Below are 27,540 nucleotides of genomic sequence, written 5' to 3' on the forward strand. Positions count from 1 at the left end.
AGGTCAAGAAATGAATGATAAAAGTACGGATATGGAGACACTGAATCTTTAAAGATATTTGAGTGAGCAAGAGATACCAGTAAGAAATAGGTATCTATAGTATCTATAGAGGGACATAATTAGGAGATTCATTATTTTCTGTTTTGGGTTTTTTTTTTTCAGACATGGGGCAGGAGAGATTTGTTTATGTCTATTGATGTGGAAATGGAGCCAGAGGAAAGCTGGAGAAAAATCCAAGAGAGAAACAAAGACCTGGAGGATATTGGAGACAATGGGATAAATGGACTAAAATGGAGGGGTCACCTTCAAAGGGGGGATATTTGAATCTCAGAGACAATGGGAAGGGCAAGCATGCATCTTTTAAGAATAGATCTGGAACATGAGGACATCACTTTTCTGCTATTTCCAGGGTTTTTGGTGAAATAGGAGGTGAAGTTCTTTGCTGAAAGTGATGGGTAAGAGGTGTGGGTTGGGGTCTTGAAGGAAATCATGAAGAGTCAGCATCATTATTAGGAAAATGGGAGGGGGTCAGAATAAAGACAAATAAAAGAACTTGAAATTTCCAGGATCCCATTAAAATTGGAAATGGTAATATTTGTACTGGCATTGGCCACTGTTATTCAATGAATACCCCCCTGCAATATCAGCTGCCTAGACTATTTATTAAAGTGAATAACTAAAAATCATTCATTCCTTTTCAAAATCTGTCCATTTATTAAAAACTATTGAGTGAGCATGCGCCATGTGTCAGGTGCTACCACAGGTACTTGGGCTGCAGCAGTCAAAATACAGTTTGCATGACCGTGATGTCTTGGTGACACACTCTGAAGGGGGGTCCATAGCCAACAAGGGCCAGAGGAGACAACCAGAGGCAAGTGCCTCGTGGTCTCCATTAAGCCATGTCAACTTCTCTACTTCTCAGTTTCCTTATCAATAAAATGAAAGTATTGGGTTAAGTACCCCGAACCCCTACTTCTCAGTGTCTTTGCTACTCAGATAGTGAGGCATCTGGAATTGCTGAATGAACTGGGAAAGAGAAGTGCTGAGTGGCCACTCTAAGCCAGGTGCTGGGCTAGTTGGTTTACACATGTTTTGTCTTCTAATTTTCACATGCAAACCAGGGTTCAACCAAGGTAAGTCAGTTGCTAGAGTTGCACAATGGAGCTTGGATTCAAATCCACATCTGCCTAACTTCAAAGCCTTTTCCAGTAGAGTCCTCAGAGAGAACAGAAGACCGGAAGAGCAAATAGAGACACAACAGATACCATCAAGTGTCTAGAGGCAGATTTATTTTATAGCACTCCAAAGGATAAAATGGATATAATGGATGAGAGTATAGGAAAGGACATGTTGGCTCAATGACAAAGAGGCTTTTCTGGAAACTGGAATTGTCCAACTATTGGACTGTTTTCCTCCAAAGAGAGCAGTTTCTCAGCAGAGCTATTTAAGTTGAGGGTAGTGAATACCTCTTAGGATAGCTTGGGAAGTTGTTGCTTTCAATTCTAAGCTTCTACAAATCCCTCAGATATTTTGCTTTTAATACTACCCATGTATTTCCTTCTTATCTCCCCTTCTCCCCTCTCCTCTCAGCATCTGCTTTTCCCATTCATCTGGGTTTAGATGCTTCCTGCTTGCAGCTTCCAATTTTTGGCATCGCAGAGAGGACACCTCTTAACCCTTTCCCTCCAATCAGGCAGGCAGGAAAGAGACCAGTAACTGAATTTGGAGGGAATGTGTTTGTCATTACTTTGGTCTCAGGGGACAACCTGTCTTCTGAGATAAAGAAAACATTATTCAAAGAAGTTTATGGTTACTCACATGGGCTGGAAGACTCTACAGATGCCATGACACAGGAGAGGAGCTGCCTTAGAATTCACAATGATCAGGACAATTTCACCAAAGACCTTGACAACTGGCTTCAAGCACATCCACGAAAGCAATCACAGCTGTCATCCCTTGGAGGCTGTATCCAAAGAGGGTGAAATGGCCTTCTTTCCTTTGCCAGTGGGCATCTATACTTACTGGAAAGTAGGACCTCCAAGGCTCTGCAATATTTATAGTGATGATGTTCAAAACTGCATTGTCCTCCCTTGGAAAGTGGTGTAAAGAATGCTCAGAGAATTCTATCTGATAAGACACATAGCTCAGCTGACCAACATGGTGGTTTGCTCAGGACTGAGGAGAGCTCTCAGAATGTGAGAATTTTCAGTGCTGTAGCCAGGAAAGTTCTGGGCAGACTGGGATGAGTTGGTCACCTTACACTCTACACAGTTTACACATGAGTCCAACTAAAATAAGCCAACTGGCCCAGAGTGGTCCACTGTGAAAAAAATGTTAATGATCCTTCTAGAAGAATATATAATCCAATAAGAGAGACAGGTAAAATTTTGGTCTTATAACCAAATCAGGGTTGTCCTAAAAACACAGAACTGAAAGTTATTCTAACATGTAGCAAAGATGAAAACAAAGTCAAGTCTCTGGTCCAAGATCTGAGAGTCTACCTTTGTCAAAAAGCATGCCCGAAAAAGCTACTAATTAGTAGAATAACAAACATAGGCTAGTTTTACTTATGGCAGAGCACTACACATTCTTTCTCACCTGATGAATTTATGAGCCAACTGTTCCACAAAGTAATAGATTTCATTCCAGTGGTGCAGCACACTTCCTGATCTAGGAAAAGAAAAGCAGATGTTACTTAATCAGGTGTTCATTTTTCTTTACCTTGTATCATTTTTCTTTATGTTCTATTATTTCACATTCAATTTATCCATTAACTGGGCTCATTATCAGAAACTTCTATAACTTTGGAAATTATCTGAAAAGGTATTTAGACTCACTCCACCTTCCACTCCCACTCCACACACTAACGCACTAAAAAAAAAAAAAAATCCCTGGGCCCACCCAGATTCAGAGGTCAGTTTCAAATCTTTAAAAAAACCATTATGTTTGTGCTACTTAAATTATTCACTGATTAGGGAAGAAAAACAATTCCAATTTATTTAAATGAAATTAGCATAAACTAGATGCCTGAACACACAAACATAAACAAATCCCCCACCTCAAAAAGAATAAAACTTCATTTGTAAATATAGATGCAAAATTTCTAAATAAAATATTAGCAAAACAAATCCAGCAGGAATCTAAAAGAATAATAATTAATGAATCCGTGGAGTTTATTTCAGGAATGTACTGATGGTTCAACATTTAAGAAAATCTAATGTAACTAGTCATAATAATAAATAAAAAAAGAAAAACTTTACAGACTTTCATTATATTAAAAAGGAATCTTTTTCCTAAAAAAGAGGGACACTTTCTCTAGGACATATGGAATTACAGAATTTTAGATTTGGAAGGGGGCTTCTTTATTTCCCAAGATTGACTTCCGTTTTACTGATACCATTTACTACTGCTTCAATTCAGCTTCTAAGTATTTTCCATAGTGCCCATACTCAAGCTGTTGCAGTGACTTCACAGTAGGTTTTTCTATTCTAACCCCTTCTTCTGTGTAACTATGATGCTGTTTTCCTTTTACTTGAGGGTCCCTGTCAGCTGAGCTCTGCATTTCTGCCTGTCATTCTAATAGTTGTTGAGGTTAAGAGTTTGTTCCTTCTCTGACATTTTGTACAGTTTCCACTGGTTTCAGATTACTTTTATTTTTTATGCACTCATTTACCTTAATTTTAACTTTGAAAGAGTTGTTTGTTGCTATTTTTTTCTTTGTTTCAGATTACTTTATAAATATTTAAAATGAATCTGTGCAATAGATTTTGTGCCTTCCTTTTCATGGTACAATATCCCAAGAATTCACATTCTGTTCGAGTGTATTCCATCTCTATAAGGAGAATTCACTCCTCTCTGCCCCACATCCAGAAATGATATGTCTGCCTGACCTGAACAAAAGTGACACAACATGTTACAGTCACACAGTGAAAACTCCGTATCATAAGGCTATCTCACTTTCCCCAACTTCATCTATAACTTTAATAAATCTAGGAAAAATTCTGAAAGTATGTTTTGCAGAACTCAAAAGCTGACTTTAAAAATGAAATGAAGATTAAAGGTCTAAAAGTAATCAAGGCAATTGTGAAAAAGAATAATAAAGCTGGAAAACTTGTCTTATCAGATAAAATGACCCCATATGCACGATACATAATATAACCGTGGAGCCAATGAGGTAGAATAGAGAACCCAAACCTCAATCTACATGGGGTCTTGCAATTCAGTGAAAAAGGTGATTCAAACTGAGGACAGAGAACTAACCCTTTAATAAATGATGCTGTGGCAATGGATTTCTAATTGAAAAAAGCCAATTAGGTCACTGTCTCATACCAAAAGTAACCCTAGATGTATTAAAGCCTAATGGGAAAGACAAAACTTTAAATCCATTGGGCAAATTATAGAAGGAGACTTTTATGTCCTCAGGTTAGTGAAGGTTTCTTCAGCTAGGTACAGAAAGTAGGAGGTTTTTTTTAATGAAAAGGATAATTTTGATTACCTGAAGCATCTACAATTCTGAATGAAAAAAAGATGCCATAAACAGGTTCAAAGACAAGAGTGAAAGAAGATGTCTGTAACAAATAAAAAAAGGCAAAAAATTTGTGTCCAGGATATGTAAATAATTGGTACAAGTAAATATTACAAAGGCAAACAATAGAAAAATAGACCAAGGATCAGAACAAGCAATCCCCTAAAGGATAGTAAATCAGCATTTGAAAAATGCCAAACTCTTCTAGTAAAGACAGAAATACATATTTAAACAATCATTTGAGGAAGAACAAGCAATTTCCTGTGGCAGCAGCATAGAGCCCTGCAGAGTAGGGCGTGAGGAGATGGGCAGATGGGGAAAGGGATCCAGGCATTCGGGTGAGGAGGGGGGTGGAGATCCTTCCTCTTAAAAACTATAAACCTTTTCCAATAGACCTTTTCTCTTCTGGCCTCTCAGGCTTTATACATATTCCAGCCACTTGGGACACTCCGTGTCTACACTGGCAAACTTCTACTCATTCTTCAAGACTCAACGCAGTCTCTGCCTCTTGCCTTTGACCAACATAGATGGGGCTCACTGCCCCCGCCCCATGCTCTCAGGGCACCGTGTACATCTCTCAGTCACTATCCTCTGATGTTGGGTTGCAATCACTTTTTTTTCATGTTCCCCCTGTGAGGGATTTAAGGATATTTGCCTCTCCAGCATCAACCCATTTATTCGACGGAGGAAAGAAGAGCATGCAAAGAAGAAGTCTCTATTGCTCAAGGAAGCCTCTTGATATTTTGTCAGCTGGACACCATCTCTTCTGCCCTCATTTGGATAAACACTCTGAGTTTGGTACTCAGACAGCTCCAGCCAATTCCTGTGACCCTACATGAACCTGAGGAGCCTTCCCAGATGGGTCAATGACTCTAGAGCACAGCTCCTTGGTAAATGGGACTACCTAATCATCAACAATAAAACCTAATGGCAGCTGGGAGCCTCCCAAGAGCTCACCAAAATTCCATATACTAGCCCCGAGCTTTTAACCTTTGGAAGTCCTCTTTCATTAGAATCCCAGCCATCCTCCTGGACAGGATTCAGTTGTATACTTCAAATCCCAAAGACTGGTCCTGGCTGCTTTCCTCCAGCCATGGGGTAAATGGTCTGCTCCTGAGGGTCCTAGTGAGGGCCCAATGCTACATAAGTGCCTCACCAAGAGGCACCACATAATTGATGAGCCATAGTCCAATCTAGAATTCTACAACTCCTATCCGCTGGAATCAGGAGATTTCCTTTAACACTGGTCATCTGTGCCCTCTTCTGAAATGCAATGTTGTGTTTTGGTCCACATGACCAGCACAAGTACTATCTGAGGGGTAATGTAAGATGCTTAATGATTAAAGGGACATCCCCATACCTCCTTCATCCCAAGTTTGATTTTCTCATTAGTAGAGAAGTCCTGCAATGTGGGAATTGTCCTGGCAGGGGAGGAGGTAAAGTGTTGGTAAAACAGGGACTTGAACCAGAATTGAGGGGCTGTTCTTGGCTATCTGCCTAAGGAGCAGAGGTCTGGAGTAAATCATCGGGTTACCATTTCTTTGTTCTCAAAGATTGGCCTTATTGAACAGCCACAAATCAATTTGCATTCCTTTACTTAAACAGGGTCATTCAATAATAATTCACACTATCACACTGTCATAAAACACTTCATTTTCATTATTCTTCTATCTGACATGTAAAATATACACAATTTGGTGAAATTCATGTGATTTGTTGATGCTAGGTACAGAGAAAGATCTAAGAAATACCCTGGGTGTTAAGAAAAGTCTGGATCTATCTGGTCTTCTTGCTGATGTGCAGGCACTGCATTTTCTCAAGAAAAAAATAAAACGATACCCCTAAGACAAACCTGGAGGTAAGGAGATAATTGACAGGCTTGCTCCTCCTCTCCCAACTCGGCTAGTAATTGCCCTGAGATGGCTGAGGTTTGTGGTTTCACATTTATACATGATCATTCTTTACACAATTATATAAGCTTTGACCAAAATACACCATTTTTTTTAAAGATTTTATTTATTTATTTGTCAGAAAGAGAGAGAGAGCATGCACAAGCAGGGGGAGCAGAGGCAGAGGGAGAGGGAGAAGCAGGCTCCCTGCTGGGCAGGGAGCCCGATGCGGGACTTGATCCCAGGACCCTGAGATCAGGACCTGAGCCAAAGACAGACGCTTAACCAACACTGAGCCACCCAGGTGCTCCCAAAATATACTCTTTTGGGGACACACTTGAGATGTACATAGTCTGTTCCCTTAAGCATCGAGGGTAAATATAACCCTCTAAGATTCTGGAAACCAAACTGTTTTTGTCTTCTCTGGATTACCATGGGATCCCAAGGGGCCTAACCTACTAAAGGAGCAGAGGAATATAGGAATCCTTCTAGTCCTTATTGCTGAGCCTCCTTAACCTGCACATGCACACTCTGTCCCACCCCAAGATCAAATTACACCTTGGGAAAGGAAAGAGCCCCATGTCAGTTGTTTATGGTTTTAGCATGGAGGTGAGCTTGTTGGGGCTACTGCTCATATTTCTTTAACCCAAATCTGTAGGAGCAAAAGTCTTACCTGCCGGGTGCCACAGTCCTGCTTCCCTGCCTCAATACCACCCGCCGGCCACAGCTAGACTTCTTAACCCTGAACTCTAAATACGTCATCCATGGGGCCTCAGAAACTATCCACTGTGACCTCACTCAAACATCTGTCCTTCTCCCACAGGGATAGATATGTTGGGTCTTTGACTCAATTTGGACTTTCTATTAAAACATGCATGTCTCGCCTGCACTTTGCATTATAAACTGAACTTCTGATTTGGAATCTGCCCTAGTAGCTACTCCTAGAATAATCGACCCAGGGTGGTGTGTCCATGTTTGGACCAGTGGCTTCCTCTCAACCCTGAAGACCTAAGTGGATTCCCGGTCACAGCCAGAAAAAGTAGGGTGTTGGATGGGGAAGTGGCAGAGAGTGGATTCAATTCCAGCTTCTCACCACCCTACAATATATAAACCATCTCATTTATCATGCCAACCTGTTTAAGAGTTAATTATCTTAAAATCCCAGTTACGGAGTCCTGATGTCTTCAGGCAGTAATGGCTCACTCAGCCATTGTTACCAAAGCTCCAAGGCAGAAATAAAAACTTCTTCTTAGTCCAGATACATGTAGGACTTGGAAAGGTTCCACTGGACTCTGTTACGTTTTTTTTTTTTTTCTTAACTGCTTTTAAGACACAGTTGCTAGGCAAACTATAGTCAGAGAGCTGAAATGCCCACGTTCTAGAAAATCAGCAGATGTGAAAGGTCCCTGATATTTGACTCAATTAAATCTAAACTCAAATGCAATTCTAACCCCTGAAGATTTCCATGATCTAGCTCCTTCAGGCTCCTTCTTGGGATTTTGTGCCTTGGTCCCACAGGTATAAGTCTCAGCAAAATTTGGAATTCAACTGGCCTCCAGGAATTCTGCTTGAACACAGTCCTACAGAGTTCTGTGCTTGAAGGTCTATTCAGTATACCTGGGTCTACTCAAAATCAGGGTCGATGCCTTCTCACACCACCTTCTGACTTGGCTTTGAGAAGGGCTGCCCAGATCATGGGATGGCAAAGCCACCATTCCTCACTACTAGCTGCACAAGAAGGTAACTGCTGGGGGCAGCTCCAAAGTTTCTTATTTTTGTTTTTCTATGACATCTCCAGTGTTTGGAACATAGTCAGAAGTCAATAAGTTTTTGTGACTTTGCATTCATTGTGAGTTCCCAGCGAGGGATTTCACACAGAACCTACCAGCGCCCTCAGATTACTGCTTAATTACTTCCAACGGTCTAATATGCAAAGAGTAGGAGCAAAATAAGAACTCTGAGTCTCATTCTGATTTGTTTTCTGAAATACATTCTTTTGTGCTTATGTGAGTTTCCAAACCTCCCTGTGGTTAAGCTCCTTAGAAAACACAGGCTCTTTCCATTAGCCACACGCACAACCAGAGTCAGAAAGAATCGAGTGGGCCAAATTGAGTTTAAATTGTCCCCCCTTCTTTTGCACATGGGTTAGAATAAGACAAAAAGGAAAACAGAGCTTTATTTGGAACCATCACCCACGAGTCTTTTAATCCTGGAAGAGAGAGTTGCTCTAACGATGGAAATTATAAAACTGTCAGTCCCATTTTTCCTTAGCCCCACCCAGCTGAAGTCACTGATGTCCTAAGTGACCCACCCAGGTCCCCAGCTAATCCTGGAAGGGTGCGCAGCCTCCGGCGCCACAAAGTGGGACAAGCAATTAGTTTGTCCGTCAAAGGCCCAGCGTTCATTTGCCTCCTCCCTCTGCTCTCCTCTCCAGCTTCTTTCTTGGCCTTGCTCTCATTCCTCCTAACCTCACATTGCACTTGAATTGGCTGGAGCCCTAAACCCAGCCCAGGCCTTAGCCCTTATCCACCTATTACTGACCAGGGCCATAGCCAAGACTCCCTCCTGCTTAAAGAGCTTGACTTTGACTCTTGCCTCTCTTCCAACTTCTTAAGATACCAGTCCAGACCAAAACCAAGCCACTGAGCACTGCACTTTGAATTTGGGAGCTCTTGTCTGTGTTGCGGAGACCCCAGCCCAGGATGCCCAGCCCCACCCTAATGGCTTGTGAGGAATTTTCCCTTTAGTCAATCTGACTGATGGCTGTAAAAACAATGACTTTCAAGCTGTAGAATGCAACCTATTAGTGATTTGGGAAATCATTTTGGTGGGATATTGCCAACATTAAAAACAAAATGAAACAGAAATATTAGGATCCACTGCATGCTGTAACAAAGTAATACTACGCGAAAGTTTTGGTCAATTATATGCAAGTAATATATATATATTATATGTCTATATCTAATGTGTATATATATATTATATATGTAGATGTAAACTGTATTTTTTCTTGTGGAGCAGATCAAAAGGATATTATAGCAAAATATATACTCCTTTAACCTGTGCTAATTTGTCTTTTCCAGTACACGCACAACAGGAAAAACCTAAAATATGATCTGATATCAATTATTGGTATGTTTGGTGCAAATTCAACACAAAGCTGTAGTTGTTAAGAAAACAGAAATTGGTTGGCTATCCAAAAGGTATTTCCCAACATTAAGACATGGGATGTGATACGTGAGACCCCCAGGTTACCAGCCAAAGCCACCAATGTGATCTGTGGATGACCTCTAGGTGACCATGACCAGACAAGGGTCTGGTCAATACTGTGGCTGCCCAGGAAGTCAGAGGCCCCTTTCATGTGTACACAGCACAGGCACACTAAGCCATGTGAGTGAGAGCAGTGGGGGGCAGGGAGGGACAAAACCTCAAACTTAAATTTACTGAATGTTTAAATTCTTGCACTGGGTTAAGATTTCCAGTTTGGAAAAAAAATGGTCTCCTCTCCTCACCATACCTGCACCTAGCAGGAGGGATTTTCTTGGATAAACAAAGCAGCTTTAAATTATTTTCTATATATCTAAGGAGAGTAAAAATAGGGGTTTTTCTACCCCAAGACACATATATTTGTAATAACAGTATTTCTTTATGCAGAAATGTGGAACAATTTCCTCTTGAGGCTGTTCTGACCAGCAGTTATGAGCACAGACTTGGTGAGTGCTCATGTGAGTTCAAACCTCTGATGTGAGTTCAAACTCCTGTTCTTCCAGTTACGAGTGTGACATTTGAACAAGATGTTTTGCTTTCTTACACGTCAGCTTCCTCCTTTATGCAATGGGGATAATAGTAGCTACCTCCTAAGGATCGTTTTAAGGATTCAGTCTAACGTTCCTCAGGTGTCATGCATCCTGCTTGGAACAAGGTGAGCCCACAGGACACTGTGGCCGCGGCAACTCCCTTCCCACTTGATTATTCAAGTCCCAGCAGTAAGATCTGAAGTGCTCCTTTCCTTACCCTTCACTAACACTTGGGATTATCTCTTTCTGAAATATCTGTACGTTTTACAAATGAAAATGGACCTTCATTATAATTTCCACGTGGATGTATTTAATTATAAGCCACAGATTTTTTTTCAAATTTATTGTTCGTTTTCTGTTTTTAAAAACATTGAGTATCAATTAGGACCAACCACATCATTTGCAGAACCCAGTGCAAAATGAAAAGGAGCACCTCTTTTTCAAAAATTATTAAGAATTTCAAGATGGTGTCGGCAGCGCATTAAGCTAAGTGCCAGACCTTTGTTAAGCGTGGGCTCCTGGGTGACTGCATAGATCCCATGCCCCTGCAGCTGACCCTGTGCTATCAATACCCTTTGCCATTTTCTATCGGGGTGCAAATATTTTCTTAGCGTAGGGGTGAGCAAGCTTTCTATAGAGGGCCAGACAGTAAGTATTTTACGCTCTGGGGGGGGGGGCTAGATGGTCCCCATGGTAACTACTTAAATCTGCTCTTGTGACACAAAAGCAGCCATTGATAGGACATAAATAAAGTAAGTGTGGTGATGCGACAGCACAATTTTATTTACAAAAACAGTCTGCAGGCCATAGTTTGCCAACCTCTGTCCTAGACAGTGACTTTCTTTCAGTTTTCCGCATTACAAGATAATATAAAAATCTATATATTTTTTTCCTGGTAGCTGAAGTTTTAGTGTACTTCCGCTATTCATTTCCTGTTATTTATTGCTGAGAATGTGGACTGGAAAAATTGTGCCTTGGGCTATATCTGGAGGCATTCTTTGTGACTTAATAAATATTTCATGGGTATTTGAAAGGAAAGTTTATTCTCTGTGGGGTATGGGATTCAAAATATATTTATTAAAACAACCTCATTAATTATTTTATTTTTTATTTAAATTCAATTAGCCAATATATAGTACATCATTAGTTTCGGATGATAATTCGTCAGTTGTATATAACACCCAGTGCTCAACAATCACGTGCCCTCGTAAAACCTCATTAATTATTATTCATACTTTATCTGTCTTTTGAATGCTTAAGTATTCAGAGAGATGTCATTTCAGATTCTGCTGAGAAAATAATTTGGTTTTCATCTTTGGCGGTCAAGAATAGATGAGGGTTATCTTAATACGGTTCCTAAATATTGAAGCACCCTTGCATTTCTAGGATAACTTTTACCTGGTCTTGGTATATTATGCTTTTACTACACTGTGAGTTTTATTTTAAGGATATTTGATTTGGATTTAAAGTTTTTATTCAATTTGGTCAGAAGTTTTGCATGTGAACATGTCATCTTTAGTAGATATTGGTATCAGATACATGCTAGCTTCCTAAAATAAATTGGGAGACTCTCTCATCTTTTTCTGTTTTCTGGAAGAGTAATAATACTGAAATTTTCTGTTCTGTGATAGAGATTGCCACAAAACCAACTGGTCCAAAACCAAAGGACCTACTCACAAAGGGAAATTGGTCCCTCTTAAATGTCCAGATTCCACTGGGGGAGGGCAAAATTGGAAAGATCCAGCATCTCACCTAAAGGAATTTTTAAAAAAATCACCACTATTGGACTCTTATTATCACTATGGTTCAAAATTTAGGGATTTCCATGCCTCCTACTACCCAGTAGGTAAACTTGGCAGGAAGAAGAAGAGTTTGTGAGGTAAAAGCAGACCACATTTTTTTTATATGAATGTAGTATGAGTAATTTTTTTCTATCCTCTGTAAAAAATTTATAGTTTTCACTTTCTCTTTTGAAATCTATTCTTTAAGTTTTATGTTTTGTTGTATAGCCTCATATTAACTTTTCTGGGTCCAATTACTTCTATTTCTTTTATACCATATCTTTTTCTTGTTCTTTATTTCCAACATATTCTCCATTTCGATGTCAATATTTTCAAGTGATTTTTTTCAGTAAGGGGGTGTGGATGGCATGCATTTTGAACTTTTGTATGTCTAAGAAAGCCTAGTTATGGAATTTAAATATCACATTTCACTCAGGACTCTATAATTATTGAGCTTTTTTGAGAATTTAATATTGTAGACTAAAAAGAAAAAAATCTAATGTCAATCTGAGTCTGTTTTTTTTGCGGGGGAAAGGAAACCTATTTTTTTTTCTTTTTTGGAAGAATACAGACATTTCTATTTAATCTTATATTTTTAAGAATTTATCTAGGTTGTGTACTTGGTGAATCCTTCAAAAAAATTAATTAGGTTGAGTATTTGGTAAGTCCTCTAAATGTTCTCTTTTCTTTCCCTAGAATTTTTATTGTAAATATATTGTATATCGTTTTTGTATAGTATATATATTTTACCATGTATATGTGTGTGTGTATATATCCTGTTCCTAGGTTTATATTACTTATCTCTTCTCTCATCATTTTCATCTCTGTATTCTTTCTGCTTGAGTTCTGGGAAAAGTTTCTTAAACTGTCTTCTGAAGAACTGAATTTACTTTCTGCAATATTCAGTATGGTGGACATTGTTTCCAGTGGATTTGCATAGTCAGAAATAGCATATTTTCCCTCCAAAAGCTTCTTATTTTCAGCTTGTTCCTTTCTCATGACAGGATGCTCTTGTTTGTTGATGCATTATCATCTGAAAATTTACTGATGATGCTAATTAGACATATATTTGCTTCAGTGGCTTCAATGGTCATTGCCACTTCCTTTAATTAATAACTATTACATTTAAAGTTTTTTTTAAAAATCCTGATCCACTTTTTTTGGTAATTTCTTGAAAATTACCCCTACTCTCCTTTTTAGAAGAATCTATACCTACTTGAAAATGTTTTTTTATTTTTTTTCACATGTAAGTGACATCTTTGCTAAATATAACGGTTTAGGTCATAAATTTATCCATCAAAATTCTCCACCATTTAATGTTGTAGAGCCTTTGTAGGTCACTTGTATCTTTTCCATTCATAAAATTCTTCTTTTGTCTTTGAAATTAAAAATGATCACAAGGAATGCTTCAGTATTCACCTCTTTTACTTAACTAATTAATTTTGATTGCTACTTGATAAGCCTATTCAATCTTCATTTTCAGGTTTTTCTTAAATCAGGAAAGTTCTATTCACTCTTTGAATGTTTCTTCTAGACTACTCTTTAGCAACTGAAATTATCTGGTATATTGGATATCTATTTTTGTCATTCACTATTTATCATCTTCTCTCTCATCACTTTAAGTCATTTCCCTATTCAAATTTGGAGAATTTTTCAAACAAGACTTCATCATTTATTTCATTTTCTGCATTGTCAGTTCTGCTCTTTACTGCTTCTAAGGTGACTTTACATCTTTCCCTATTATTCCATATTCTGTTAACTGTTCTGGGTTCCTTGTCTTCTCATCCGTATTTTACCTATTTCAAAAACTTATTTTATTTACCATCATTGAAATGAAAAAATATATGATGCTAAAACTGACCTCTTCTGCTTTAAAATTTTTTTCTGTATACATGTTCTTCTTCCACCTTGGGAATTTTGTTTAATCCCTTCTTTAAGTCGCTGAAATTTTATAGGCCCTCTTGTCATCCTTGAATGTGGGAAGGTGTAACTGGCTCTGTTATTTGCTTCCCAAATAGTTTTTTTTGTGGGTTTTGTTTGTTTGTTTGTTTTTTTCTCATCTCACACTTATAAACTTCTCTAAGAACTCAATCTGGGAGAAGGGAGTTGGTTTTGATGGCTGAAGTAAGCTTATGTTATTATTCCATCACCTAGAGGAGAGTAAGGAATGAAATAGATCCTCATCATTTCCCACAGATGAATATCATCCTTGCAAGGTTTGTGTGTGCATTTTGGACACGGTTGCATCCATTCCAGCTTGCCATTTGTAGGGTTTTTTGGCCTGGTCTCTACTTCAGGTTCCTATTTTATTGTACCTGACATCTTTCCCAGTCCCTACCGTATCCACAGAATCAAAGATAGAGTTCTGCCTTTTTCCTGGAGGCCCAGCATCTACGGGGAGGGCTCAACAAAGCTGGACAGAACTATTGTCATGAAGATGCCTGGCGATCAGGCTTATTGCCTCCGGAATATCCAGTGCAGCTCCTTCTGCACAATGCAGAAGGGCCCCAAGGAGATGGTTCTCATCCCTCTTATGTCCCACTCTTTACTTCAAACTCACTTTCAGATTTGGGACTGTTCTTGGGGCTCTTTCTAAATCTTCCTCTACATGTTTTCTACAACTTGGCAACAGCATGGAAAGTAGATCCTGGCTGACCTCCTTCAAACTCAGTCCATCTGGTTTGTTTCTAGTGGAATTTCTTAGAAGTGTGCTGCATGTCAATGTCAATGTCCTTCATGTTTGGACCTGATGCAGGTTTCTCCCAGATGACTCCTTAAGACTTTCTCTTTTGGGGGGGTGGGGCAGTTGTAGATGATAGTGGGGGAGGTGCTGTGTATGTTCAGCTTCCTTTTCAGAAGTCATAAACTTTTCTTCTCATCTCCCACTAAGATCCTCAGCTCATTAAATTTTAATTTCATCATTTATGATGCCCTGACAGTGCACTTCCAAAAGTCACCAATGCCTTTATTTCTGCTCAAGCATATGGCCTTTCTCAGTTCTCATCTTGCTGGATGTATTTATAATATGCATAAATATGACACATAATATTTATTATTTCCACAAACTGACTTTTGAATGCTAGTGGGTCCTTTTGCATCTATAAAGACTAATAATTGCAACACTTGATATTTCTTAAGTACTTACTAAGCAGCAGGCATTGTGCTGAGCCCTGTACATGTATCGCCATTTAGTAATAGTAGCGAGCACTTCGTGAGCACTTACTACATGCTCATGGGATTCTGTTCTGGGCACAACCACTCATGTGATAATGTTATCTCTTTCTTTCTCTCTCTCTCTCTTTTTTTTTTTACAAATGAGGAAACTGAGTTCACAAAGAGGTTAAGTAACTTGCTCAAGGACACACAGCTAGTTAAGTGGTAGAATTGGAATTTGAACACAGGTGGTCTGGCCCTAGAGTCCACACTTTTAGTCTAAACACTATGTTTGTAGTCTTTCCGGCGTTTAAACCTGTGCTCTTAACACCTAGGCAACACTGCCTCCCCACGGAGGGGTCAGGAAATGCACGATTACAATTAGTGTTAGGAGCTAAAATAGTGAGAAGTACTAGAAAATTTCCACAAATTATTATGGGAATTTGGGAGTGGGGATACCAAGAAAGGCTTAAAACTGGGGCACTTGAAGGGAATCAGGAGTGCTGAATTGGTTGACCATGTTAATGGAGTAAAATGTACAAGGGGCTTCTGCAGTTTGGCCTTTAATCATCTCCTCTTTTGTTTCTTTGATATTGTCTTTTATGACAGTACTCAGGATGACCATACAATTTAAAATCCAAACAGACATTTTCAAGAGTAAAATAAGAAGCCATTAATAATTGTGCTGGGACAAGAAGCATAAGCCTGTAATGTCCTGGGCCATGCATTTATTGATTAGTGGTTAGATTATGGCTGTCCAATGGCATCTTGAATTTCCTTTTATTATTTTGACTGGTGTGTAGTTACAGTTATGGGATGCCTCACTTTTATTTGCTATGTGATTTCCATAAACTTGGTTTATGGAAATTTGCATTATCTTGTATGTGAGAAGTGATAGCGGGATGACTGTGATTCTGATCAGAATCCTTTGGCACCAAGATTTTGGGAAAGCTCTGTTCCAGGGGGTTCCTACAGGTATTTATTCATTGGAGCTGTATACGGTTGAGCATCAGGGTTTGAGGAGAAGCAGATAAGGCCACTGAACGAGACCCCAGAGGACAAACACTAAGGATTATTATTCTCCATCTCTTGATAATTGACCGCTCTGCTGCTTATCAAGCAATATGATTTGTTATGAGGTTGAGAGAATCTGAACAAGGAAGAGATTTTGAATGAAGATGTAATGTAGAGAGGTGATTGTTCTTAATTTTTTTGCACCAGAGGGAGCCCACAATTAGTGATAGGAGGGGCCAAGTACCAATGATCATCTCAAAGGCTAAGAGGGCATCACCTATGTAAAGATGGGAGTGCTGATGAGGGAAGAAAGTGCATGCGTTGGTTCAGGGAACTGCATAGTACAGTTTTGTTGGCAGTTATAAGGGTGTGGGCTGTGGGGCTGCGGGAAGAGATGAAACTAGGGAAATACACAGTGGCCTGAGCAATAAGGCTCTTGGATACCTTGCTAAGGAGTTCAGATTTTATCCTAAAAGAGTTTTGGGGAAGATGTCAAGATTAGATTTGTGTTCTAAAAAGATCAATTTGGTGCCACCGTCAAGAATACAAGGTGGGGGGAAGGGTAAAGAAAGTGGGTAAGGAGACCAATTTAGAGAATGTTTCAGTGAACTGGTTGAGAAATGGGAAGGGCCTGAGCTAAGGCACTGAAAGGCAGAGAATGGGGTCATGTGGGAAGATAACAGGAGAGACATTGGGGCAGGTGTCGCCTGGCCTTGCAGTATGAGAAAGAAGATGGCTCCCAGATCTTTGGTCTAAGTGGCTGGGTTTATGGTGATGTCACTCACCGAGACTAGAAATAGAAGGGGAGATGGTATTAGGGGAGAAACAATGGATCATCCCTCCACTGAAATTCTCTCTCCTTGCCTCAGTGGTACAATTCTTTGCTGGTTCTCTTCTGACTGTTTTGGCAACTTCTCGGCACTATTTAGTGGAGTTTCTTCTTTGGCAAAGACATTCCTGTTAGCAATTCCTCTAAGGCTGGACCCTGGCCAACTTTGTCATTAAACTCCATCTCTTTTTGACATTTAAAAAATCTTGATATTATCTCGATATTTTTTATTATTCATATCCACTACTACCCTTGGGCTAACGCCACCCAAGTCTTTATTCTCGGTCCCATTGTATAAATCCAAATGACAACTCAGCATCTCCACCCAAATGTCCTACGTGTTCAGACTGAACATGTCCACACCAAGCCCTCTTTCCTTCTGAAACCTACTCTTTACCCTCTCAATGCTTTCCTCTCCCACATCCCATGCAAATCAGGTCCTAAGCTCCTCACTACAAAAGAGCTCTCAATTTCATTTACTCTTCTCCTCATTCCTACTACAAGAATAAGTGAGATATAGATAAAACACATATATAAGCTTGCTACTTTTGTCTGTAGAAAACTTGAATCCCATAACCTATTGCTGATACGAAAAAAAAATCCACTCTTGTCAGATTCTTACCCTGTTACTTTCCCTGTCATGCTTACATCACAAGGGATATGGGTCACCTTGCTTTCCTGTACATTACACCTTTTCTAGAAATGTCCTTGTTTTAACTTGGTCACCTGACAAAATCCTACTATATGTTCAGGTCCCAGATCCAAAGCTACCTCCTATATGAAGCTTCCTAAGGCTCTTTTATCTCAACCAAAATTAATTTCACCAACTCTGTTTCCCCAGCCCTTTGTCTCTTCCACTAAGCTGTGAAATCTTTGAGAACCAGGGACCTCTTGGGCATTTTGTAATTCCATAAGTTTAGCATAGTTTGAAAATTCTGCATTGAATTGTTGTTTTCCTCCCCCTAACCAGCCAGTTCTGCTCGGAATCTACAGAGGTGTCTTTTGTTAGGGGACCACACCCCCTTTCTCCTGGGGTATTTACCACTACCACCAGGACCACCACCAGCGTCATCACCATAACCATCTGTCATCTGGGTACTCACATACCAAATACTTCATGAAAGGTTTTAATCTAATATTATTTACAATACTTTACAACACCTCTGTGAGGTCAAAATGTTAATACCTATCTTTTTGATTAGAAGACTGAGGTTCAGAGAGGCTAAGTAATTTTCACCAAGGTCACAAAGCTTGGTGAAAAGGCTGAGCTGGTGTTTAAAGCCAGAGATGTCTGATTCTGAAGTTGGCTCTCTTAAACCTTGTGCTTGAGTCTTGGTTCATTCCCATAAGGCCCCGGGGCCACATTTCATGCATGAGGTCTTGACAGAAAGGGGACAAAGGACTGTCCTAGCAAGTATCATGGCTTAGATATGTATGCACACATGCTAGAGCCTGGTAACACTAGAGGGCAGTGCATGGCCTAGCTGACCTCCGCTCTGTCTTCTCCATGTCAGGTTGGGCTTTCCTACCACTGTCTGAAGAGCTCTGCTTGGTGTCCATTTCTGAGGTGCTTGCTGCCTCTGCTACATCCTCACCATAGAGGAGAAAGGCCATCATTACGGGGCAGCTTTCCTTGTCTTCCTGTTCAATCTTACCACTTATTGTGGGAGGGAAAGACCCACATCAGAATCACCTGGGAAGCTTTTCCAAGATAGACATGCTTGCTCCGGCCTCCTCAGATTCTGATTTGTTCCTTGGTTGAGAACTACTGGTTGAACCCATTCATTCCTAAGGTCTACAATTTCCACTGGCCCTTATCACTGAAACCTTCTCATTTCTCCCAGACAAAATGCTCAGATATAGTTCAGGGGTGCTAGGAATCAACATCATTGCCATGTCTTACTCCATCCTGCAGTCTTTCAGTCAGGGGTTCTCAGCCTGGGTGGTACCATCTCATAGCAAGGCATTCAGAAATAAATGTGGAGGCATTTATTTCTTGGTTATCACAATGGCCAGGAAGGCTAATGGCATTTCCAAGGTAAGGATCAGAAATGCTAAGCATCCTACAGTGCTGCCCATACTGAAAAAATGTCCCACCAACAAGCACCCTCACTGAGAAACACATTTGGTGTTTGATTCAAGCTTTTGAATCAGCCTCCTCAATACTCGGGCATCCTCTGGACCAGCTGCTGCAGTGTCCCGGGGGCTGTTCTCCCTTGCCAGCCTCTCATATTCCCTCATATTCCATAAACTATGGAAAAAGAGATTCTTAGTTTTCAGATATTCATGTAATACAAAGGTGGCAGGGGAGCTTGTCCAATCTCCATTTCTGCTTTCCATTTAATCTAATTTCATTCTCTGCCCACTAAGCTGTAGGATGAATGGGGAGGGAGGAAAAGAGCAGGAGCCAGTCACTGCTTCATGGGGCGGATTTGAACTATCACACCCATTACTGGGACAGCAATCCCAGGTGATGAATAAATACAAGATCTCGCTCAAAACCAACCCTTTCCCATCAGTCTTAAGTATCTTTGCCCTCTCTCAGTGACTACTCCTTTCTTGCTTACTCAGGCCAAAGCAGTGTATAATTACAGGTTTGCAGTAAAGGTTTCTAATGCCCACCCATATCTGGCTTTCCTCTCCTTTTAGATACATGGGAAGACAGAATTTTTCACCCTCTTTCCATAGGGTGAGGCCAAGTGACTAGTTCTGACCAACGGGTTGTCAGTGGAAGGATGCGTATCAACTCCTACTGGAGCATTTCATCACCAGTGAGAGGCCCTCTGGCATTTTCTTCCCTTGCAGCTGTGATGGTGGAAGCTGGTGTTAAGAAGATATCTCCACCAGCTTGGCTCCCAGAACAACTACTGTGAGCAGAGCCCCTGCTGACCCCCATCCGACATGCAGAGTAGGCAGAGATTATAAACCAAGGTTTAGACCTTTGTTGCTTCTAGTCACTGAGATTTGGGGGATTGTTTGTTACCACAGCATAACTTAACCTATCCTGATTGAGTCAACGTTCTTTTGCATGTTTAGGTATTTTTCATCTTTGTGTGTAGCTCGTGAGTCAGAGTGGCTTGGGTTTGAGGCTGAGTTTCACCACATAGAGTGACCTTGGCTGACCTTTCTAAACCTCAGTTTCCTCATGTGTTAAATGGTGATCATGACTGTACTAACCTTACGAGGTTGTAAAGACTAAATGGGGTAATACAGGCAAAGTGCTTAACCACAGTGCCTGGCAGGTAGCAAGGGCTCAGTAAATGTTACTTATTATTTTTCCTTATTGTTGATCTAAAATCGACTTTACTTGCCCCCTACCCCAAATCCTCTAGGAGTCTTTAGCTTTGGCTGCCTCGAGTCCTTCTAATGTCCTTCTGCCTAAAAAGCAAATAGTCTGGGACTGCTTCTTTCTTCTTTTATATTCTTTGCAGCTCCCAGAATGGGACATTGCTTGCAACTGACACTGTGTTATCCGTATCTTTAGCTGAGTACACATTTGTGATTGGAATTGAAAAAGTATTTATGCAAACTGAAGAAACCTGATTACTTTTTTCAGTATGGAACTGGCATGTCTGGGAAACATGTCAGGAAATGTCCAAATATCCACTGTGTCTTTTGTTGCTGAGTGATCCCTGGGAAAGGCAAAATCCAGTTCTCTTGGCCACACATCAAAAATAGACACACATTCTAAATTAGCAGAAAGCAAATCCCATTTGCATTTATGTGACAGCCAAGTCTTGCAAAGGGATGCCAGAGTTTGTTTCTGGACCTCTGGGAGCCCTTTAACACTTGAAGATAATTACAGGTTATCTTAGGACGGGCACGTTCCTCCAACACTCCTGGATTCTATTCTCAGCTTGACACTGAGTTTTACCAGGTCTCCATAGCTAAGGAAACTAGAGGTAATTACTTGGCTGACCCAGACAGAAATACAAAACAAAACACGTAGAGCTTATTTATTTTTATTTTTGACCCACATGCCAAACTTCCAATTTGTAAGCAGTTCTACCAACTATTACCTAGTCTAATAAGTCCTCTCCAAACCTGGAACCTAACTGGAGAAACATTTAAAACCAACCATAAAATCCATTTCAATACAAGAAGAGAAAGAAAGGAAGGAAGAAAGGAATAAAAGAAGAAAAGAAGGAAGGAAGGAAGGGAGGGAGGAAGGGAGGGAGGAAGGGAGGGAGGAAGGGAGGGAGGAAGGGAGGGAGGGAGGAAGAAAGAAAAGAAAGAAAGAAAGGAAAGAAAAGAGAAAAGGAAGGAAGGAAGAAAGGAAAAGAAAAGAAAGAAAGGAAGGAAGGAGGGAAGGAAGGAAGGAAAGAAGGAAGGAAGGAGGGAAGGAAGGGAGGGAGGAAGGAAGGGAGGGAGGAAGGAAGGAAGGAAGGAAAGAAAAAGAAAGGGAGGTTCCTGGCCTCTGAGAAACTTTTTTTTTTAATGATGCCTTTTAGAATTATTATTGTAGCATTTTCAAGATATCTTGTAATGGACTCTTTGTTTCCTGATTCAGAGCTAATTGTGCAATTTCATTTCTCGAAGCCCTCTTCCTAAGTATTCCTGGAAACAAGCTACCTCTGTTTCAACACATCTACAGAGTCGAAGTTGCTTTTTCTATCAGATTCAATCTGAACAAATTAACAATTTATTGGACCTTTAAGCACATCTTCATCAGATATCCTGAATGTACCTTAGAGTCCTAACCATCAGTTAACCCCCCAGCTGCAGGGGGTTAGAGTCCCTGGAACTTTCAATCAACTATAGCTGATCTGACAGCAGAGAAGTAGCTCCTCAATTAAGTAATGTGGACTGCCTTATGTACCATCATTTACTGAAACCCTGATGCAGGGATTTTTAATTCCTGGAATCCACCCAGTTCCTCTAGTTGGACTGTTATGTGCTTCTCATTATAACCCAACTACACAGGGCATCAGTGAGTGGAAAGAGCAGGGCTGGGAGTCAGGAGCAGACATCGTCCTTGTGCAGGTCCTTAATCCAGTGGGTTGAACAGAGGGCTAACAATTTTCTCATCTGTAAACTAGGGACACTAGTGCTTGCCTTAGCTACCAAGCAGGCTTGTCTTTGGGGCACTTGTGAGAATGCGTAAGTGTTGGGAGACTTTAGTTCTGACTCTAAAGATTTCTTTTGTAAGTCAGTAGTTGGGAACGCAGAGGTATTTTCTCAGGAAAATGATACCATACCCGGTGGTGAAATTTCCAGTCTAATGCTACAAACATCTGTTTAATGACCATGTCCCTGGAGAGTAACACATAGCAATGGTCCTACAGATCATCACCAGTCCGGGATCATCTGATTGTGGTGCTAAGGGTGGAATTCTGGGTGAGCGGCAAAGTCCCCTTGTGTGGGGAGAAGAGAAAGAGAAAACTGGTGCTGGACAGAAAGGAAGCACCAGAGGGAGGAGTTTGGGGCTCCAATGGGAAAGGAACCCACGCTGAGCCTGTGGAGGGCCTTTACAAATATAAGGATATATTGGGTGGCAGACTGTGGCTTTGGAAAGTCCTATCAATAAAGCTATTCAGTGCTTACTGTCCTCTCTACCCCACTGTCTCCTCCACTCATCCTGCTGTTGACACCATCTATTTTTGAAGTCTTTAGGGCACACATGAATATAGCCAGCCCTTCCCCAAGACTCATGGTGGAGAAGCCACTTTTTCCATTTTTGTAACTAATCGTTCTCTACAAAATAGGCCACTATATGATACATAAATGTATAGTATCATGACAGAGGAGCCCTGGGAGAATGGAAAGCTACATTTATAGTCAACAGGGTGCATTAATCTTAGAGCACCCCTGGAAGACTTCAAGGAGACTAGCTGCTCCTTGCCTGTTTTTCTCTGGATAGAGCCTTCCAAATCTGACTTTTCAAATCCCTGATTGAATTCCCAGCAATCTACTTTTCCTGACTGTAACCAGAAAAGCATGTTTAAATGAACATGAAATTCCATCAGTATAAAGCCTTGTGAAGCCCAGTCCACCAGCCCCATCGCCAAAGCCACTAATAATGCCCTATTGTGTTACTGTGGTCGTCTAGGTTATCATTATGAAGTCTTGCTCCTGGTTGAGAAAACACGACGTTCCATCAAATGTATAATCTGGGTTCTCTCCAGGCCAGAGATGCATCCTGCTAAAACCTGAAATGAGCTGACTTTTAATGTCATGGAAAAGAAGAGAACCATTCACTGAGAAAAAGGGAGTTGAGGGCTGGGGAGAAGAAAGGTGCCCTGGGATCCCTTAGTTTCAGCCTGTAGACAGTGTCTAGCCAGCCAAAGTATCTTAGATGCCCAAGGAAAAAGTGAGTCAGCATTCTTTTCCCTTCCACTCTGCTGTGGTTGGATGCTGGACAGCACTGTCTGAGAAGGTTCTTTCTAGGACAGAAGACCACGTCTTTAGGGACGACCACGGGCCTCTTTGCAATCACTGCGTTTTGGCCCATCCCCCAGCTCTTGAGTCCGGCATTCACACACATTAGCTTGGATTGAGATCGCAAGCTGGAAGGGTGCACACCATCAAGGGCTAGCAATTTTTTCATTCAGCACGAAAATACCTCTCTCTTCAAGCCGTAAGACAACTAAAGGAAGTCAGAGGAGTCCACCTGAAAGTAAAGGTAGGTGCCTGCAAAGGGACCCCCATCATTTCTTTCCTGGAGCATGTTTGGGTCCCCAGTGCACTGCAGAGTATCCTACGATGCATTTAGAAATTTACTCCAGGATTAAATATAAAAGAAGAAGCAGCCTCTATAATCATGTGCTTGGAGCTCAGCATGCTAGTTAGAGACCCTTCTCACACTTGAAACAATTCTTTAGAAACTCAAAGTAACTTGTTTTTGTTGAATAGAAAAGTAACATACGCTCATTACAGAAAACTTGGAAAGTTCAGAAAAACACACACAAAAAAAGAATTAAAAATCTTACCTTCTAGACAAATACAATTATATATTAGGTAAATCAAGAAATACACGTATGTATTTAGCTTTTTTACAAAGGTAACATCATAACGTACATAATATCAGTGCTTGTATTTTCACCTAAGGGTAGATTATGAGCACACACAATATGCATATTCAATACTATGCTATACCATGCTTTACTTAATAAATCCACTATTGTTAGATTTAGGTAATTTTCAGCTTTATTATTATAAACAGCACTGCCAGGAACATACATATAGCCACTTGTTTGAGACCATCTTGGATTTTTCCTTTAGGACATAGAATTGCTAGATGGAAAAGTAGAACCCCATTTTTTTTAAAGCATTTGATACATGTTGCCAAATTACCTCCTTGTCTGCACTATCCAATACAGTAGCCACATGTGGCTGTTTCAATTAAAATTAATTAAAAATAAACAAAATAAGAAGTTCACTTCCTTGTTTACACTAGCCATGTTTCAAGCTGCTCAAGAGCTACCTATGGCTAATAGACACTAACTGGCCAGAGCAGGTATAGAACACTTCCATCATCACAGAAAGTTCCATTGAACATCACCAGTCTAGAAAGACTACACAAATTCATATTTTCCTTAGTAAGATAAGAAAGTGCCTACCTCCCACAAGTTGGCCAATATTGAATATTGTAATCTTTAAAAAAAACCTTTGCCAACTTACTAAAAATTACAACTTTTTTGATTTTTTCATTTCTTTGATTACTAGTGAAGTTGAAATTTTTTGTTTGTTTACTGTTCTCTACTGCGCTCATCTTTTTAAAACTGCTTTTTATATATTAAGGCCAATCTTTGAGGAGTAATTGATGTTACAAAAGCTTTTGTAACTTTTTATAATCTTTTATCTCTGACTTTTTTTTCACTTATGGAAATGGAAAATTTGAATATATTTAAGTATTTTCATAGTTTTCTTTATTGCTTCCGTCTTGTTTTAAGAGCTCTAAACCTCAGATTACAGTAATAGTCATTTAAATTTTCTTCCGGTTGTTTCATCCTTTCATTGTAAACATTTAAATTTTCAGTCCTTCTGGAATTTATTTTGGTATGTGGTGTAAAACATAAACCTAACCTTTTTTCTTTTCCCATGTTTCTAACCATTTGTCCAAGAATCATTTTTTTTTTTTTTTTAAAGTAGGCTCCACGCCCCAGCATGGAAACCCTGAGATCAAGACCTGAGCTAAGATCCAGTCAGATGCTTAACTGACTGAGCCACCCAGGCACCCCAAGAATCATTTTTTAAAATAACAAATTAATTCCCCACCGACTTGAACTTCCAGTAAATGCTCTCACGTCCCTGGATTTCTTTCTAGATTTTCTATCCTGTCTACCTGTTCTTTGGCCTTTGCCATCCTGGGTGGAATAATTTGCCTTATGATACATTTTAATACTTACAGGTATTTCTTCATCATCTTTCTCTAAAAATGTTTTACCTCTTTTTACCAGGTTTCTGTCTCTAAGATAAACTTAGAATCGTTTTGTTAAATTCTTCTCATCACCAAAATAAATTCTTTCAGAACTTTGATTTAAAAGTTCAATTCAATTCAAATTAATTTGGGGAGAACTTGATTATCTCTATAGTATGGAGTCATTCCATTCAGGGACTTGGTGGTTCTGTCCATTTTTTCAAGTCTTCCTGTGTGTCCTGCTCAACTGGCTTTTTTGGGGGTGAGGGGAGAAAGCACCGTGATGGGCACCTCTGACTGTTTTCAGACAGTCTCTGAATCTGTGAGCTGTTGCTCCCAGCCACTAGAAGTAACAAAAGAAATTCCATTTCTTAGTATTGGAGTATATTTTCAGTATCCACCTTCTCATAAATCTCTAAGAAAGAGATCTCATTTTTCATCCAAAGAATCTGGAGTTCAAAACAGCCCTTACGGAAAAATCAAACTCCAGGGGCAACTGCAAAGCACATTTGGTGTCTCGCTGGCCAACTTATTTTGCAGGCCTCTTTTTCCAACTCCCAAATACTTTCCAGTCTGTGAAATTCATCCTCCACCACTGTTAGAGCAAGCGTCTCTCCTGGCACCAGAGAGCTCACATATTTTTAATGAGCATGGATCTTCTGTGAGGGGCTTTTTAGGGTTGAAGCTGGGTTTTAGTAGATAGCATAAAGCTTCCTTGAATGACTGGCTTGGCAAATCTAAGGGGACTTGGGAAGTGTTTAATTGGTCAGAGTTCAGCTCTCCCTTGAGCACAGACATGAAGCCTAGCCACTATCCTTTTCGGTAAGGAAACCGGGGGCTCCTGCACCTCCCTGGTAGCCCACCAGTGGAATTACCAAGAACTTGAATCCGTCTGAATCAGAGGTCCCAAGCCCAGGAGGGGCGGGCGGGAATGTATCCACAGGGCACTTTTGGCAACGTCTAGCCACAATTTTGGTCGTCGCCAATGTGGAACTGGGGGGCTAGCGCGGAAAAGAGAGGGAGCATGGAGCCGGCTTACTGGGGAGAGGCCAGGGATGCTGCTAAACATCCTACGATGCACATGATGGTCCCACAACAAAGAATTCCTCAGCCTAAAACCCAATAGTGTCTAGGTTGAGAAATCCGCCTTCTGTTTTCACTAATTGCCCAGTCAGCGTGCACTGTGTTATTAGGAACAAAGGCAATGCATTATGTAGGACAGCATGTGGTTTTTTTGTTTTGTTTTGTTTTTGTTTTCTGTTTAAAGACATGACTGACTTTTCAAAGCCCACTCCAGCCGCGCCTGGAAGTTCTACCTCTCCAAAGCACGCCCTTCTCACCAGGTTTCTAAAGCAAATGGAAAGGATTCACAGAAACGTGTTAGGTCAACAGCATCCTCACACTCCCTTGCGTGCTCCTCGGTCACAGAAAGCAAGGCGGAAAGTAGGTTTTTCCCCCGAACCAGCAGCGACGCCCCTGCGGGCTCGGGCAGCAAAGATGGGGAGGCGCGCTCCGCGACAGAGGCGCAGCGCGGGGCCGCGGCCACCCCCCGCGGTCCCTCTGGGTCCCCTGAGACGCGCGCTTGTCCCGAAGCGATGCTGCTAATAAGCCCAGCCCGGCAGGGAGCATCATCAGCTGAGCCTAGGATGCAACAACGCGAGACACTTACTTGTCCAAAATGAAGTACAGGTCAAATCCCCCGTAGCAGGCTGGAGCCCCTTCCTCCCTGCGTCCCCCTTGCCCGGCGCAGATGAGCACAAAAGTGGCCAAGGAGAGACACTTGAAGCCAATGCCGAGGGCTTTCTGCTCCACGGTGGCCATGACCTGCAGCCTAGGGAGAGGTAGGGTCCTCTGCTTCCCACGCGCCTCGAACTGGCCAGGACACTCAGGGACGCGCCATCCGAGGGGCCCTGCTCTCGGGCCCTTTATTCCCCCTCGCGCTCCTGGAACTCCCCGGAAGCAATTGTCTGGAGGAGTTCAAGGTTTTCCCTCTGGTTTCCGCTTCGATTCTGTTTCTAGGTTTCAGGTTTCAAGAATCCCAATACTGTACTCCGCTTTTTTAAAGGGGCTGCTCCTGACTCGGGCGGCGGACCCCTCCGGAGGCTCCGCTAACGTTTTGCAGTTTTGAAGCAGCTCCGTCCCGACGCTTCTTTGTCCCAGCTTTTAAATATTATGGGGTGGGTTTTCAAATTG

The 27,540-nt window shown here is 40.9% G+C and overlaps 1 protein-coding gene across 2 annotated transcripts in view; it reads right to left on the bottom strand.

The window, feature by feature from the left end:
• ANTXR1 (ANTXR cell adhesion molecule 1) overlaps positions 1–27,168 on the bottom strand; it is a 211,868-nt gene extending 184,700 nt beyond the window's left edge. For both annotated transcript variants that reach the window (XM_028116302.2, XM_088026499.1), the window contains exons 1-2: positions 27,017–27,168; positions 2,599–2,670 (exon numbers count right to left, since the gene is read on the bottom strand). In XM_028116302.2, the coding sequence (XP_027972103.1) occupies positions 2,599–2,670; positions 27,017–27,168 (224 nt within the window). The remainder of the gene's footprint in view (positions 1–2,598; positions 2,671–27,016) is intronic.
• Positions 27,169–27,540: the final 372 nt, after the last annotated feature.

The sequence above is a fragment of the Eumetopias jubatus genome, unplaced genomic scaffold, assembly GCF_037043125.1.
Source record: "Eumetopias jubatus isolate StellerSeaLion01/CBP00866 unplaced genomic scaffold, mEumJub1_p1.0 scaffold_9, whole genome shotgun sequence".
Lineage (NCBI taxonomy): Eukaryota > Metazoa > Chordata > Mammalia > Carnivora > Otariidae > Eumetopias > Eumetopias jubatus.